Source organism: Copadichromis virginalis, linkage group LG6, assembly GCF_057382275.1.
Source record: "Copadichromis virginalis isolate Kocher_CV1m ecotype Utaka linkage group LG6, C_Virginalis_male_GT1.1, whole genome shotgun sequence".
In the NCBI taxonomy this organism is placed as follows: domain Eukaryota; kingdom Metazoa; phylum Chordata; class Actinopteri; order Cichliformes; family Cichlidae; genus Copadichromis; species Copadichromis virginalis.
The window spans coordinates 36,428,440-36,443,216 of NC_140623.1; the positions used below are offsets into that span (position 1 = coordinate 36,428,440).

General features: G+C 41.9%; 1 protein-coding gene and 1 non-coding gene across 2 annotated transcripts in view; both read left to right on the plus strand.

Annotated features, from left to right (window-relative positions):
- The first annotated feature begins 201 nt into the window (after nucleotides 1-201).
- Nucleotides 202-14,777, plus strand: part of htt (huntingtin) — a 31,833-nt gene continuing 17,257 nt past the window's right edge. Inside the window, exons 1-33 of the mRNA XM_085460800.1 lie at nucleotides 202-611; nucleotides 1,347-1,430; nucleotides 1,839-1,959; nucleotides 2,075-2,134; nucleotides 2,294-2,373; nucleotides 2,563-2,701; nucleotides 2,809-2,950; nucleotides 3,086-3,264; nucleotides 3,362-3,566; nucleotides 3,920-3,967; nucleotides 4,232-4,309; nucleotides 4,415-4,818; nucleotides 7,205-7,399; nucleotides 8,342-8,468; nucleotides 8,560-8,675; nucleotides 8,762-8,873; nucleotides 9,072-9,209; nucleotides 9,852-10,010; nucleotides 10,101-10,198; nucleotides 10,337-10,476; nucleotides 10,629-10,692; nucleotides 10,801-10,901; nucleotides 11,007-11,153; nucleotides 11,432-11,552; nucleotides 11,647-11,792; nucleotides 11,890-12,071; nucleotides 12,183-12,400; nucleotides 12,551-12,677; nucleotides 12,759-12,883; nucleotides 12,974-13,084; nucleotides 13,231-13,308; nucleotides 13,913-14,136; nucleotides 14,701-14,777. The exon at nucleotides 14,701-14,777 is cut by the window's right edge and continues 2 nt beyond it. Of these exons, the coding sequence (XP_085316926.1) occupies nucleotides 514-611; nucleotides 1,347-1,430; nucleotides 1,839-1,959; nucleotides 2,075-2,134; nucleotides 2,294-2,373; nucleotides 2,563-2,701; nucleotides 2,809-2,950; nucleotides 3,086-3,264; nucleotides 3,362-3,566; nucleotides 3,920-3,967; nucleotides 4,232-4,309; nucleotides 4,415-4,818; nucleotides 7,205-7,399; nucleotides 8,342-8,468; nucleotides 8,560-8,675; nucleotides 8,762-8,873; nucleotides 9,072-9,209; nucleotides 9,852-10,010; nucleotides 10,101-10,198; nucleotides 10,337-10,476; nucleotides 10,629-10,692; nucleotides 10,801-10,901; nucleotides 11,007-11,153; nucleotides 11,432-11,552; nucleotides 11,647-11,792; nucleotides 11,890-12,071; nucleotides 12,183-12,400; nucleotides 12,551-12,677; nucleotides 12,759-12,883; nucleotides 12,974-13,084; nucleotides 13,231-13,308; nucleotides 13,913-14,136; nucleotides 14,701-14,777 (4,444 nt within the window). The 5' untranslated portion in view covers nucleotides 202-513. The remainder of the gene's footprint in view (nucleotides 612-1,346; nucleotides 1,431-1,838; nucleotides 1,960-2,074; nucleotides 2,135-2,293; nucleotides 2,374-2,562; nucleotides 2,702-2,808; nucleotides 2,951-3,085; nucleotides 3,265-3,361; nucleotides 3,567-3,919; nucleotides 3,968-4,231; nucleotides 4,310-4,414; nucleotides 4,819-7,204; nucleotides 7,400-8,341; nucleotides 8,469-8,559; nucleotides 8,676-8,761; nucleotides 8,874-9,071; nucleotides 9,210-9,851; nucleotides 10,011-10,100; nucleotides 10,199-10,336; nucleotides 10,477-10,628; nucleotides 10,693-10,800; nucleotides 10,902-11,006; nucleotides 11,154-11,431; nucleotides 11,553-11,646; nucleotides 11,793-11,889; nucleotides 12,072-12,182; nucleotides 12,401-12,550; nucleotides 12,678-12,758; nucleotides 12,884-12,973; nucleotides 13,085-13,230; nucleotides 13,309-13,912; nucleotides 14,137-14,700) is intronic.
- On the plus strand, nucleotides 13,365-13,494 carry LOC146708389 (small Cajal body-specific RNA 14). The gene has a single exon (XR_014921128.1).

A 14,777-nucleotide genomic window follows, 5' to 3' on the forward strand; every position in this document is an offset into this window, starting at 1 on the left:
TATCAGCGCACACACTAAAGTCAATACTTGTAAATTACACTTGAACAAATCTGTCCTGCACTCCAGATTTCAGCGGTCTCGTGACTGCAACAATAACAACAAAAGAAAAAAAATCACAGTGTCGTATTGGTTCTTTCTAAAGCCACTCAACAAAAATCCGGACTCTGATTGGCTGCTGACGTTGCACCCTTCCCCTCTCGGTAAACCTGTCACACAAGCTACTTCCTGGTGTGATTGGTGGGAAAACGCAATGCTGCATCAAAGATGGCTTATTATCAACCTGCATTTGATTTATTTAGGAATAGTAGTGTGAAAGAATAAGTGGCGCTCTCCGAGAAGACAAGGCGGAGAGCTGGTGGTAGCTGTCGCGAGCAGTGTTAGCACTCTCGCCGCACTACGCACCTCTTGCTCTCTACGTGCGCAAACGTTAACTTGCCTCTACTCTGCTAGCTAGTTAGCTCACATAGTAAATATTAGCTCGTCAAGCAAGCTTGCTTATTGTAGATTACTAAAATGGCCACCATGGAGAAATTGATGAAGGCCTTTGAGTCTCTGAAGTCATTCCAGCAGCAGCAGGGACCACCGACCGCCGAGGAGCTCGCTCAGAGGCAGTAAGTTGATTTTTGTCCAGCGGTGACAGAATAGGAGGCGAGGAGCCGTTAGGCTAGACCCTTAGCTTATCGTGCTAGCAGCGTTGGTCCATTTCGGGTAGATAACCAACGTTTAATAGATGGCTTTAAGTCAGCTGCACTAAAACGTAAACTGGGAATGAGGCTAAGGTGTTATTCATACTTCTCAGCCCATTTAGGTCCACTTGTTGCCATGCTTTAGATCGCTGCTTAGCGATGCTCGCTATCCTAACGCGATCTGATTGTTTGCTAGCCTGATTTTAGGATCAGAACAGCTGAATGATGGCTAACACAGAAGGCTGATGCCAAGAACACGTGAAAGGGTCAGGAGGATCAATTTCAAGGACGTAATTTTGTGTATTCAGTAGCAGAGGACATTGAGTTTCATAATAATATTTAAACTGCTTATGCAAACGGTTATGAATGGAATGATGAACATAGCGGGGCTTCCTGCACTTGCTTCATCTCCAAGAAGTTTTACAGATCTAGTCCGTTGTTGGTTGAAACACAGGGATAGGAATTCATTTATATAGCTTGTAAAGAAGTGAATTGATGGGATCAGTGCGTAAGGAATACAGTTGTAGGGGATGGCTCTGACTTATAGTTATTATTTTAATCACTGCATTCCTTGGCTATAAGCAAGATACCTAAATTCAGTCTTTCTTTGTGCACACACACACTCACGTCATCTTTTGCATTTTGTCTTATCTTCCACAGAAAAAAGGAGCAAGCTGCCACAAAGAAGGACAGGGTGACCCACTGTCTGACAATATGTGAAAACATTGTGGCTCAGTCACTGAGGTATTCCTTGTTATTTGATCTAAATATGTGTTGGTGTGAGTCATATCTTTTTATATTCTTTTAGGGTTTCCTATCACCTTCACTAACTGTATAAACGGTAAGATAGCTTTTCTGTAAAGCATGTCTGAGGTGCAGGGTGATGTCATTTGCAACCAGAGCTTCTTCAGTAGTGATTTTACATCTGATTTCACTGATTTCTGTGATATTTGGTTTCACTTTTGTATTTTGGGAATGAAGTGGGGACATGTTCGTCTTTACATATATATATTTTTCTTTTCTGTAATGTCCTTTTTGAAAAAAAACTTATTGCACCTAAGTTTTATGAGTTTATGCTAGGGGGTTAACAGTTTGAGAAAGGGAAAAAATTTATATATTTTTGGCTTTTCCTCTCTCTGGTCCTGGGAATAGAACATCTCCAGAGTTTCAGAAACTGCTTGGCATTGCCATGGAGATGTTCCTGCTCTGCAGTGATGACAGTGAATCAGATGTTCGGATGGTAGCCGATGAGTGCCTGAACAAAATAATCAAAGTGAGCAAAATCTGCAAGATGGGACAAATGAATAAGAATATTAATGACAAAAATTGTCAAAATAAGTTTGGTGTTGTTGGTGGTAGTGTTAATCATTCATTTTGATAATTTTCAGGCACTGATGGACTCCAACTTGCCTAGACTGCAGCTGGAATTGTACAAAGAAATTAAAAAGGTAAGGCATGGGGTTGTAAAGTGAGCATTTTGTAATACACCTTATATGTCTTTACTCTCAGACTATAGGCCAGTGTTAGATGTGAAAAGAAATTGTTTGACGTTTCTTTAGAGAAAGTACGGTCAGATATTAGACATCAGTGCTTGTGTGGCTCAATAGAATGGTGCCTCTCGGAGTCTGAGGGCAGCTTTATGGAGGTTTGCTGAGCTTGCCCACCTCATCAGACCGCAGAAATGCAGGTATGCAAACTTATAATATTTTTACATTTTTTTTTTTAAACCATTATCCACAACATGTCTTATTTTATAGTCTGCTGCTTTTGTGGGGACAACATCAAAGTATCATCTGTGCTTTTTTTTACTTGCATATGCATATTTTTGTTTTGCTTCTACTTCATGTATACTTCTTCTCTCTCCCTTATGGCACAGACCTTACCTGGTCAACCTGTTGCCGTGCCTCACCAGAATCACAAAGCGGCAGGAAGAGACTGTGCAGGAGACACTTGCTACAGCAATGCCCAAGATCATGTCTGCCCTGGGACACTTTGCCAATGATGGTGAAATCAAGGTATTCACCTGCTGATTGTGTGCTAAAGTAGAAAAAAAAATCATAGGCCAGTGGAAACTCTTTTTTTTAATTTTTTTTTTAACATCATCCAACTATTTCTGTTTTAGGTGCTGCTGAAGGCATTTGTGGCTAATCTGAAGTCCAGCTCCCCGACCATTAGACGGACAGCAGCCAGTTCAGCTGTTAGTATTTGCCAGCACTCCAGACGCACCAGCTACTTCTACACCTGGCTCCTTAATGTGCTTCTGGGTAGGTTGCACACTGGCTCACTGTCAAGCACAGACCTTGGGCATGTCTTTTCTACCCTTTTACATTTTACTAAGCTCATTTGTGTTAAAATATGTGAGCTAATTTAGAATTTTTGCCCTTTTCGCCTTTTTCCAGGTCTGTTGGTTCCGGTGGATGATGAACACCCCAGCCATCTAATACTGGGGGTGCTGCTAACCCTTCGTTACCTGATGCCTCTGCTGCAGCAGCATGTCAACTCCACTAGTCTTAAAGGAAGCTTTGGTGTCATGAGAAAGGAAGCTGATGTACAGCCAACACCCGAACAACTGCTGCAGGTGAGATGGAATTTGTTTGTGTTTAAATATGAAAAAAGAGTTTGTATACACTTGTATAATTGGATGTGCAATAATTCTGTATGCATGTCTTTTAAAGGTGTATGAGCTAACCCTACACTACACACAGCACTGGGATCACAATGTGGTCACAGCTGCTCTGGAGCTGCTGCAGCAGGTCTTCAGGACTCCCCCACCAGAGCTTCTGCATATGCTCATTACTGCTGGTAGCATCCCACATGCCACCGTTTTTCGTCAGGACACTGAGAACCGCTCACGTTCTGGCAGCATCCTTGAATTCATTGGTAATCACATGAATTGACTAATACTATCTAAACAGTGCTTTTTATCATCCCTTTAGATATGTGTCTAGAAATATTTACACAGTTAACCAGCTCTAGAGACACGATTTTTATCTGTTTCAACTAGTTTATAATTCATTCACTTATGCTGACTTTGCCAGGGAACCGCATGGACAAACTGTGTTGGGGTTCCACCCTAGCCTCTTCTTTTATTCGTGGCCTTTTTCTTTGCATTTTAACTAATTTTCTGACATCCTTAAATAATAGTTTCTGTTTCTTATAAGCTTCTCTGAGCCTGTACTACTTTCCTACTCCTCAACTTCTATTTCTGCTTCCTGTTTTCATGCCTTTTGCAGCGGGGGGAGGGTCTTCCTGCAGTCCACTCCTTCTCAGGAAACAGAGAGGTGACTAGTCTGTTTATCTCCTCTGTTCACCTCTTTCCTCTCTCAGATGTGCCAATCAGGGCTTGAACAAGTTTACCTTCAACTGTGAGGCACTAAAGGCCGTGGACTTGCCTAAAATTACATATTATTATCCCTGTATATCTAAATTTTATTCTTGTACTCAATTTAAAGTAAATCACCACACTTAGGTTTGAGTGCCTTTCCTTTTTTTAAACTGCTGTTAATCTTACAGATTCATATTGACAATAAACCTGTTATTTCCAGGTAAAATGCTCTCTGGAGAGGAGGATGGGTTGGAGGATGACCCTGAGAGGACTGAGGTCACAACTGGTGCTTTCACAGGTGAGATGCAAATTATCAAGTTTATGTCAACTTTGACTGTGTTCCTAATTTCACAGTGTAAGTATGTGGAGCAAAAATAAAGCTTCTGTGTGTTTCTTACTTTAGCATCAGTTGTTGGTGCAGACGGCTCTTCTGCAGCCCAGGTGGACATCATCACTGAACAGCCTCGGTCTTCCCAGCATGCTCTGCAGCCTGGTGATTCTGTGGACCTCAGTGCCTCCTCAGAACAGGGTGGTGGCGGAGGTGGGACATCTACATCAGGCACTCCAGAGTCACCCAATGACAACGAGGAGGAAATGCTGAGTCGGAGCTCCAGTGGTGGGGCAAATGTTACCCCAGAGACTGCTGACTACACCACCCCAGAGAATGCGACTCCAGAGGGAGGGCCTCTAGGAGAAAGTGGGACACTGCTAGGCACTAATGATCGCTCACTTCCACCCAGCGACTCCTCCCAAACCACCACAGAGGGACCGGACTCAGCTGTCACCCCTTCGGATGTAGCAGAACTGGTAAGTTGACTGGGTAGGACTGCACATGGCTAATTTTATTTGAGACTACAGCTTGTACATCCAGTAATTGTGTGGGTTTCTGTTGAATAAAATGAACAGTGTGCTTCCCTAGACAATGATGGATTTAATTACCATGCAATCCATTAATTACCTCTGAACCTTTGTGTCTCTGATGGCATTTTTCTTGGTTTGAAAATGATGCTTCACTTCCCAGAACGTTGATTCTGTTGATCTAGATGTAGTTTATTGAGTCACTTGGATGAGTTACGAAACCTGTATCCCACTGAAAACATCTTATTTTCTTCAACATTAGTGGAATATTGGTAATATTGGTGATTACACAACTTTATTATCCCCCTCGATTTCCTGAAGACTTGTGGTAGATGGTGTTCCTCTCTTCACCACCACTACCGCTCAGTTCTTCAGAGGTGGGAATGCTCCTGTAATATTCTATAACAATCCATGAGATTGTTATGAACTGGTGCTAAAAATAACATTACATTTAAAATGAATTAAATTGATTGTAAAAGATTTTGGGGTCAAATATATTTCTTTGTCCCTGAGAATAAATATTTCTTCCAGTAGTGATATTGAGTAGCATATTAACAGGAGGTGATTACAAAACAACTTCCTTTGCACTAGCATTTCTTTCTGAAGACTTTTTAAAAGATAAAAAGCAGCTTATCAGAGTAGCAGCTAGAAATACTTTCAAGAAGATCAGTTTTTATCCTTAAATCTTTTGTGCAGGAAAAAAGGAACATGAAATCCTTAAGTGTTCAACTATAATGCTAACATTAATAAGTCACAATCTTGTTGTTAAGTGATTATGTATGAACCCTGCTTACAAACTACCCTGCGTTTATTAAGGCTGTTGTCTTTTTATGGTGTTTTAATGCTTTGAATCTTCTTAAATTTAATCTGAAGAAGCCCCTAAAAATAGTCAGTGATCACTGTCGGCTTCTCTGGATTTTTATTGCTAGTGTTCATCTGCAGGACATTTTAAAGCTCAGTTTTTAAAACCTTGCGATGTAACTACAGCCTATTGGCTCACGATTTGCTGGACACCAAATATTTGAATCAGGTCACCCTGAGGCTAATAAAGATTTGAACAGGTACATGAAGCTGAGGATGAGGAATTTGTCACAGCTAGTAATCCAAACCATGCAGCAGTATATTAATGACTTACCTCGTGATGGAGATGGATCATCACTTCTGACTGAAGTTTGGCTCGTTTTCAGCATTTTTCCTGCCATGCGATTGCATTTGTCTCTGCCCATCCCTGAACCTCACGTTAACATTTACCGAGGGGAAAAAAAGTCTGCGTCTATCCTTCAGCTTCACTATGCTAATGTGTTTCTATATTACCCTAACCATAGCGCTGTAGCTAGCCACAACGTAGCACATTATTATATACCAGCTAGTCCAACTTCATTAACCCTACAAACGTCGCCGCTGTTCAGTTTTCTGTCTTCATTCATGTCTGACGTGATAGCAGAGCTGTGCGTTTTTAGTTTTTCAGAAATCCCTCGGTCAGAACATTGTACATTATCTTCAGATGGAAACCAACGAGCTAACTCCCAGCCTACTTCTAATTCTGGTAAACTTCAGAAATTCTGTTTTTTCATGAATGCCTGGATGTTAAACCGGTAGAGCAGCCACACTGATCATTTTTATCAAAGATGAAAGGATTTAGACAGTTTCTAACTCTCAATGATGCCCCAGTGTTTGTTTGAGTTTGGGAACTGAAGAGGAATTTGGACCTGGAAACAGCTAATGACGTCAGACTGAGAAGCGGATAAGTCTTATTTTCCCCTGTTATGCTTTTAGAAGCAGTTGGACTTGTTTTCTATGTCATTAATTTTTTGTCTTTTTATTATGCTCCTAATCATGACACAGTAATTTTGACTGTTGGACTTGGTTGTGGATTAAGTTCACGGTCTGTTTCTCCTGTTAGGATTATTTTGGGGGATGCTTTTTCAATCTTTTTCACTCTTCTGGAACCAGTTTTCTTATCAGCAGCAAAACATGTTCCTAAGGTTAAAAAAATCACGAGCATCATTCCTAGATGATGCATTCAGGACTTGAAACAATAAAGGCTGCATATGCATAATGCAACACGTTCTTTAAAATCTAGTACATATAAAAACAAAGCAAAATAAAACAAAAAAAACTTCTATCTTAGATTTTTAACTCTGTCATCCACTCATTTAATAAAACTCTAACTCTTTCAAATGTTACTTAAGAAAAAGTTTAATTTGCAGATTTTTGCCGCTGTACCTGGAGTGTCAGGTTAATCTGCCTTTCTGGCCCCGACTACAGAACTTTTGTTACATAATAATTCTACCTCTGTGGTCTTGCCCCCCCTTTCCTATATCCTTCGTACCAGTCACTTCGTACCAGTCACACTTCATTGCCACGGGTGATTGAGCCTTCCCCACCCTCGCCAGCTTCCACTGAGGGTCCCGATGCCGCAGACAGCGACTCATCTGTCTACACTGCCTCCTCTTCGTCTTCTTCATTTTCTTTCACCTCCTCTTCCTCCTTCTATGCCACCACCTCCTCCTCCAGCAGTAGTGACAAGGTCAGCCTGCAGGACACAGTGAACAGACTGGGATGGGCTTGCTTGTTTCAATACATTTGGCTTTCTTCATTCTTTCTCCTTTGGTTGGCTCAACCCATGCAAAGACTTTTCCTAGCTTGTTGCCTCTTTTCCCCTCCTGTTGTCACCGACAGTAGATTATGCACCTTTCTTTCCCCCCTCATTTTGAGGTATTCCCTCCTGAAAATCAGATGCGTTTTGATAAAAGCAAGCAGCTTTGACATCCCGTGTGACTGGCCTGGAGTGAAGTTCAAAAGGAGAGGCATGAAGGCCAACTGTTTTTTTGTTGTTGTTGTAATTCTTCAGATTTGGTTCTCTCTACCATTTGAAGAGGCTGTGACGGGCTTTTGTTCCAGCCAAACTTGGAGAATAAGACAATATTCACATTTTCCTCTCTTCTTTTTTATTGTACCATTAAATTGGTTTATCTTGTGAGGGAGAGTTGTTCTTACCAAGCTGGTTTACTGTCAGAAGTCATGCAAACCAAAACCAAGAGAATAACATGCACTTTAGAAGAGCTGTAGTTCTGCTTAATAAAAAATATTGTTAGGATTTCAGGGTCAGGTTGGAGCAAAAGCTTGGTCTTCCTCTGGATTGTTGACTTTTTAAGCTTGTGCTTTTTCCTGTATGCAGTTGATTTGCTGTGAATTGTGTTGACCCAAGCATGATTCAGTAGACCTGTTTAATGGGGGAATTTTTTTTTAAATTTAATTTGTAGTTTTAGTCATTTGTTATGTTTTCCTCTGTCCAGTAACTAACTCGGTGAGTCGAAACTATTAGGTATCATGTGCATGCGGTTACATTTCAAAGTTTGGCAAACTGCCAGTTCTAATACATTTATGAATTTGAGTTTTCCCTTCTGAAGATGGTTTCTTTTTAATTGATTTGTGTGTGTGTGCTTGTGTGTGCTTGTGTGTGCATAAGGTTCTGGATGGCAGTGAGAGTCAGTACTCTGGAATGCAGATTGGAACACTACAGGATGAAGAAGATGAAGGAACAGCACCTTCCTCCCAAGAAGAACCCCAAGAACCATTCCTGCAGTCAGCACTTGGTGCGTTTGTGTACACAGCTATGCACACATAAACGCAGATGGGCTCTGCCTAATAGAAAGCTTTAATGGTGGTTATTGTTTCTGTGTATAGCTCTTAGCAAGCCTCATCTCTTCGACGGCCGCGGTCACAACCGGCAGGGTTCAGACAGCAGTGTGGACCGTTTCATACCAAAGGATGAACCTGCTGAACCCGAGCCCGATAATAAGGTAAAGTGACTTAAAACTCTCCGTGCTTGTCATATATGGTTGAAGTGAAAGGTTAACATTATGTCACTTGTCTGCTTTTCTGTCAGCCATCACGCATAAAAGGTCCAATTGGGCACTATACAGACCACAGTGCGGAGCCACTAGTGCACTGTGTCCGGCTTCTTGCTGCTTCCTTCCTACTAACAGGACAAAAAAATGGTGAGTGGGTGTTCTGCTCAATACCAAATTTTTTTTTCGTTTTGAAACTGAAAATTTGACTCCTTGATCTGATTGTCAAAATATATCTAACAGCAAAGTACAACTTCTACTCTCAGGCCTCTCATATATCGGAGTTGTGCTTGTTCCTGTGACTTTTTGACATCTGTGTGTGTTATTATTTGCTTTGTGTTTCTTCAGGCTTGATTCCTGACAAAGAGGTGCGAGTAAGTGTGAAAGCCTTGGCTCTCAGCTGTGTTGGAGCAGCGGCAGCGCTGCATCCCGAAGCCTTCTTTAACTCCCTCTATTTGGAGCCGCTGGACGGCGTTCCAGTTGTAGGTAAGAACTGGGGGAAAAAAAACAAAAAACTGCTCCTATCTAGTAGATGTCTAAGTAACGTGCAACAGTAAACCAGTGTGTATGCTCCCAGTACTGAAACTATAATAATAATAATAATGATGGATTGGATTTATATAGCGCTTTTCAAGGCACCCAAAGCGCTTTACAAATCCACTATTCATTCACTCTCGCATTCACACACTGGTGGAGCCAAGCTACGGTTGTAGCCATAGCTGCCCTGGGGCAGACTGACAGAAGCGAGGCTGCCATATCGCGCCATCGGCCCCTCTGGCCAACACCAGTAGGCAGTAGGGTAAAGTGTCTTTCCCAGGGACACAACGACCAGGACAGAGAGCCCGGGGATCAAACCAGCGACCTTCCGGTTACAGATGCGCTTCCCAACCCCCTGAGCCACGGTCGCTAAATACACTCCAGCTATTGTTACTTGCATTTTGACATGTGCATTTCATACTCTGATTTGGAAAAAAATGTCTTGTTTGAAAGCGCTCTGCACAACATGTGTTACAGTGAAAGCATTTTTCATTTACAGAATAGTAACTTATTTGTACAACTGTATTTGTGTGTCTTTTAACACTTTTTGGCATTATTATTATTATTATTATTATTTTTTTACCTTTTCAGAGCAACAATATATTAGTGATGTCCTGGGCCTCATTGACCATGGAGACCCCCAGATTAGAGGAGCTACAGCTATCCTATGTGCAGCCATCATACAGGCTGCGCTCACCAAAACACGTTTCAACATACACACTTGGCTGGCCAGTGTGCAGAGTGCAACAGGTTTGTGTGTTGGTCTTTGTCTTACTTGCATTTTGCAAAGAATTGAGAGTATTTAAAGATGCCTATCATACCTGTCTGTCTGTACTCTAGGTAACCCACTGTCCCTGGTGGACTTGGTGCCTTTGCTTCAGAAGACTTTGAAAGATGAATCCTCTGTCACCTGCAAGATGGCTTGCTCTGCAGTGAGGGTAAGATGGTTTTGTGTGAGTGTGTTGGTAATCTCTACTCTATCTCTGTCTTGCTTTGTCCCTCAAGTTCTTTTTTTGTGTCTGTGCTTTTGTTTGTGAGTCTGACCCATTGTTTTTTTTGTGTGTGTTTTGTTTCAGCACTGCATCACGACTATTTGCAGCAGTACCCTGAGTGAGATTGGCCTGCAGTTGGTGATTGACCTCTTTGCGCTGAAGGACTGCGGCTATTGGCTTGTTCGCACTGAGCTCTTGGAAACTCTGGCAGAATTAGACTTCCGGTAGGATACTTTTGTATCCTGATGCCTGTTATATACAGTCTCTGTTTTCTAAAAATAATAATAACTCAACTTTAAACTTAAGCTCGCCTTTACTTTGTATTACCTATAATTGCTTTTTAAAGTTTTTTTTTTTACTTTTTCCCGTGTTTTAGATTAGTTAATTTTTTGGAGAGGAAAACTGAGACTTTACATAAAGGAGATCATCACTACACTGGGGTAAGGTTATTTTCTGATAATTTTTTTTAATGATCTTTTCTTTGAAATATCCTTTCTGGGTTTCTGCATTCAGCTGTTGACTGGTGTTGTTTGTTTACATTTCTCTAGCGTCTGCGGCTGCAAGATAGAGTCCTGAATGATGTGGTCATACATCTGTTGGGAGATGACGATCCAAGAGTACGGCACGTGGCTGCCTCTGTGGTCAGAAGGTAAAATGCCTCTTCACATATAGCACGTGCTATGTTCTTTATGTAGTGGACTGTAAATAAGCCCTTTTTGACTTTCGTCATATCTCTCTTCCTGTCTCTTTACAGACTAGTTTCCAGGTTGTTCTATGACTGTGACCAGGGCCAGGTTGACCCAGTGGTAGCAATCGCCCGAGACCAGAGTTCAGTCTATCTGCAGCTGCTTATGCATGAGACACAACCCCCATCCCAGTTCACAGTTAGCACAATCACAAGGTACACACGCGCCCACACTTCCAGTATATCTCGCGCCTCATCAAAGGTCAGCTTAGCCTATATTACTATGAAGAAGTTCTCAACCTTGTTGACCTGGTTATCCTTTTTTTTTATTACAATGTGTCTTATTGTACTCATTATAAGAGCTATTTTCAACCCCAGACATATTTTTCTTGTGATAAGAAATGGTTTGAGCCACAAGCTTTTATAATATTTTGCAGTTAAATACACAATTCCTGAGGGAACCTTGGAATAATTACTTAAAATTTTGTCGCCAGGACATACCGAGGCTACAACATGTCCAACACTATCTCTGATGTCACGTTGGAGAACAACTTGTCCAGAGTAGTTGCTGCCGTCTCGCATGCTTTGACCTCGTCTACCTCCAGAGCTCTAACTGTAGGTTTTCAGCTCATTGTTTGCCTGCTCTAAAGCAAGTTTATGGCATTTGTTTCATAACATCTGAATATTTATCATGCTGTCTTCTCTGTAGTTTGGCTGCTGTGAGGCTTTGTGCCTTCTAGCTTCAAATTTTCCAGTGGGCAATTGGAGCACAGGCTGGCACTGTGGCTACGTTAGCTCCAATAGCAACTTTTCATCCCGTTCTAGTCTTAACCGCAGTAGGGGCAGAACCCTCAGGTTTGTATGCTGCACTGATTAATACATTTTTTACATAATCATTTCAACTCTTTCTCTAGACTCCCCTTACCTTCTGTCTGTTCACTCCTTTCTGCAGTTTATCACAGCCTAGCAGTGCTCCAGCCTCTTCAACCACCTCATCTGCACCAGATGCAGAGCGGAGGACTCTGACTGTAGGAATTGCCAACACAGTGCTCTCCTTATTGTCTTCTGCCTGGTTTCCACTGGATCTCTCTGCGCATCAGGATGCACTGTTACTTTCTGGAAACCTCATAGCTGGTGGGTAATTTACTTCAAGAGTTTCAGGTATTTTACATATAATTTAATATGACATGAAGATGTTTTACTCTGACATTTGTTGATTCATCACTACCCTAATGATGTTCTCAGCTGTGGCTCCTAAATGTATGCGCAATCCCTGGGTTGGGGAGGAAGAAGGCAGCAGTGGGACCAGTAGTGGAGGCCCAAGTAAGTTGGAGGAACCCTGGGCCGCGCTATCAGAACGCTCCCTGGTGGTCATGGTGGAGCAACTCTTTTCCCATCTGCTGAAGGTCCTCAACATCTGTGCCCATGTGTTGGATGATACACCACCAGGACCAGCAATGAAGGTGCGTTTGATAAGGAGAGTTATTTGGTTTAACAGACTCATGAAAGAAAATATTTGGCACCATGCATTCAGGTGCATTTTACCACAAGTTTGATCCACAGGATGTCTGATATATTGTGTTCTGTTGTTGCATTCTATACCAACTTTATAGGCCACTCTCCCCTCCCTGAGCAACACCCCCTCCCTCAGTCCCATTCGTAGGAAAGGCAAGGAGAAGGAGGTTGCCGACCCCAGTGCCACCCCTATGAGCCCAAAGAAAGGCAGTGAGGCCAACACAGGTAAATGCCTCACCATGCTTAAAAAAGGGTACAGATCATCTCTGTGAGTCTCAGAATATTAAGTAGTGTTTTTCTAAGCAGGTAGGCCAACAGACAGTACAGGCTCAACAACTGTAAACAAATCGACCACCTTTGGCAACTTCTACCACCTGCCTCCCTACCTCAAGCTCCATGATGTGCTCAAAGCTACGCATGCCAACTATAAGGTCAGAACACTTCTTTGTTTAAACTTAAAATGATTTTAATAGATTTTTGCTGCCTGTATGGTGGTTTATGGATGGTCTAATGTTTTCTAGGTTACGTTGGACCTTCACAGTAGCCAAGAAAAGTTTGGAAGTTTCCTGCGCGCTACATTAGATGTTCTTTCTCAGCTGCTGGAGTTAGCCACACTTCATGACATCGGGAAGGTAAAGATGAATTTCAGTGTCTTTCAGTGTTAAGTTTGGTGCGATCCCTTAACAAGGGGTCTTGTTCATTTCTTGTTAACAACCAATTTATTGATAATCTTCTTCTTTATCAATAGAAGAAGTAACCTTTTTTTCTTTTCTTTTAGTGTGTGGAGGAAATTTTGGGCTACCTCAAGTCCTGCTTCTCCAGAGAACCAACCATGGCCACAGTTTGTGTGCAACAGGTTAGTATGTTATGTGTTAATGCCTGTGAATGTTAGATGCATATCCTTTTGAATGTGTGGCAGTCTTTGTGGTTCTAGCACTGAGCAGTGTGCTGCAGCCGGTGTGACTCCACACAAAGTGAGGCTGGTTCCTGCCGACAGGGCCTGTAAAGGCATTGGTTCCCCTGTGCGATGGTTCCATACATTCATGTATTTATAGAACAACACACATTAGTATTCTGTCTCAGTGGTAATCTAGTTTTCAGTTTCTTTGATAAGTCCACAGACATACTAAAGGGACTTTAAGGGAGCGTAGGAAGTCAGTGTTTAAGGGGTTATTCACAGCATGTCAATTATGAATAAAAGCAGAATTAAATGGTGAAGTGATTTTGGTTATATAACTATTAATCCTACGGGTGGAGGAGCTTCTAAAGAAAAGAGGTTTCACTGGAGCTTAATTATTGCTGTGTTTTGGGGGGGGGGAAGAAAGAAAGGGAATACTTCAAATATATCAACTGGATTCTCAAATTTTATGTGAAGTTAAAAATTATAGTGTTTTTGTATATTTATGCTTATATATATTTGCAAAAGAGTTCTTGTGGTAATAAGTTGACTTATTCTCCAGCTGTTGAAGACACTATTTGGGAACAACCTGGCCTCCCAGTATGAGGGCGTGTTGAGTGGACCCAGTCGGTCCCAGGGCAAAGCTCTACGTCTTGGCTCTTCCAGCTTGCGGCCAGGACTCTACCACTACTGCTTCATGGCTCCATACACTCACTTCACCCAGGCTCTTGCTGATGCAAGCCTCCGTAACATGGTGCAGGCTGAACAGGATCAGGATACCTCTGGGTGAGTTCTAGTAACACATGTCTCCCATACGTATGCATAGATGTCCTTATTTAGGAAATCGCAAACGCTCCTTTTTTTTTTTCTGTGACTTTCTGCACATATTTACTCTCCACCCCTGCACATGCTTATAGTGTGCATTCAGTTGTTTTATAGGTGTGTGTGTGTGTGTGTGTGTGTGTGTGTGTGTGTTCCTATCTAGCTATCTTTGTGAGGACCGAAATCTGCATTCTACTATACTTGTGTGAACCAACAGTCACTTGTGAGGACACACACACCAGTCCTCACAAGTTTGAAGGCCTTTTTGAGGCTCAAAATGTGGTTTTGGTGTCAGGGTTACAATTAGGTTATGGTTAGGTTTAGGGTAAGGGTTAGGGTTAGTCATTCATTTTTAAAGGTTAGGGTAAGGGTCTAGGGAAAGCATTATGTCAATGAACGTCCTCACTAAGATAGCTGAACGGGCTTGTGTGTGTGTGTGTGTGTGTGTGTGTAAGTAATATAAAATGTATGAACTAAGTGCGATAATAAGTCTGTGCTTTTTCTTCTTCTTTTTTTCTTTAATTTAAGATGGTTTGATGTAATGCAAAAAGCATCCAATCAACTGAGATCCAGCATCACAAATGCAGCGCGTCACAGAGGAGACA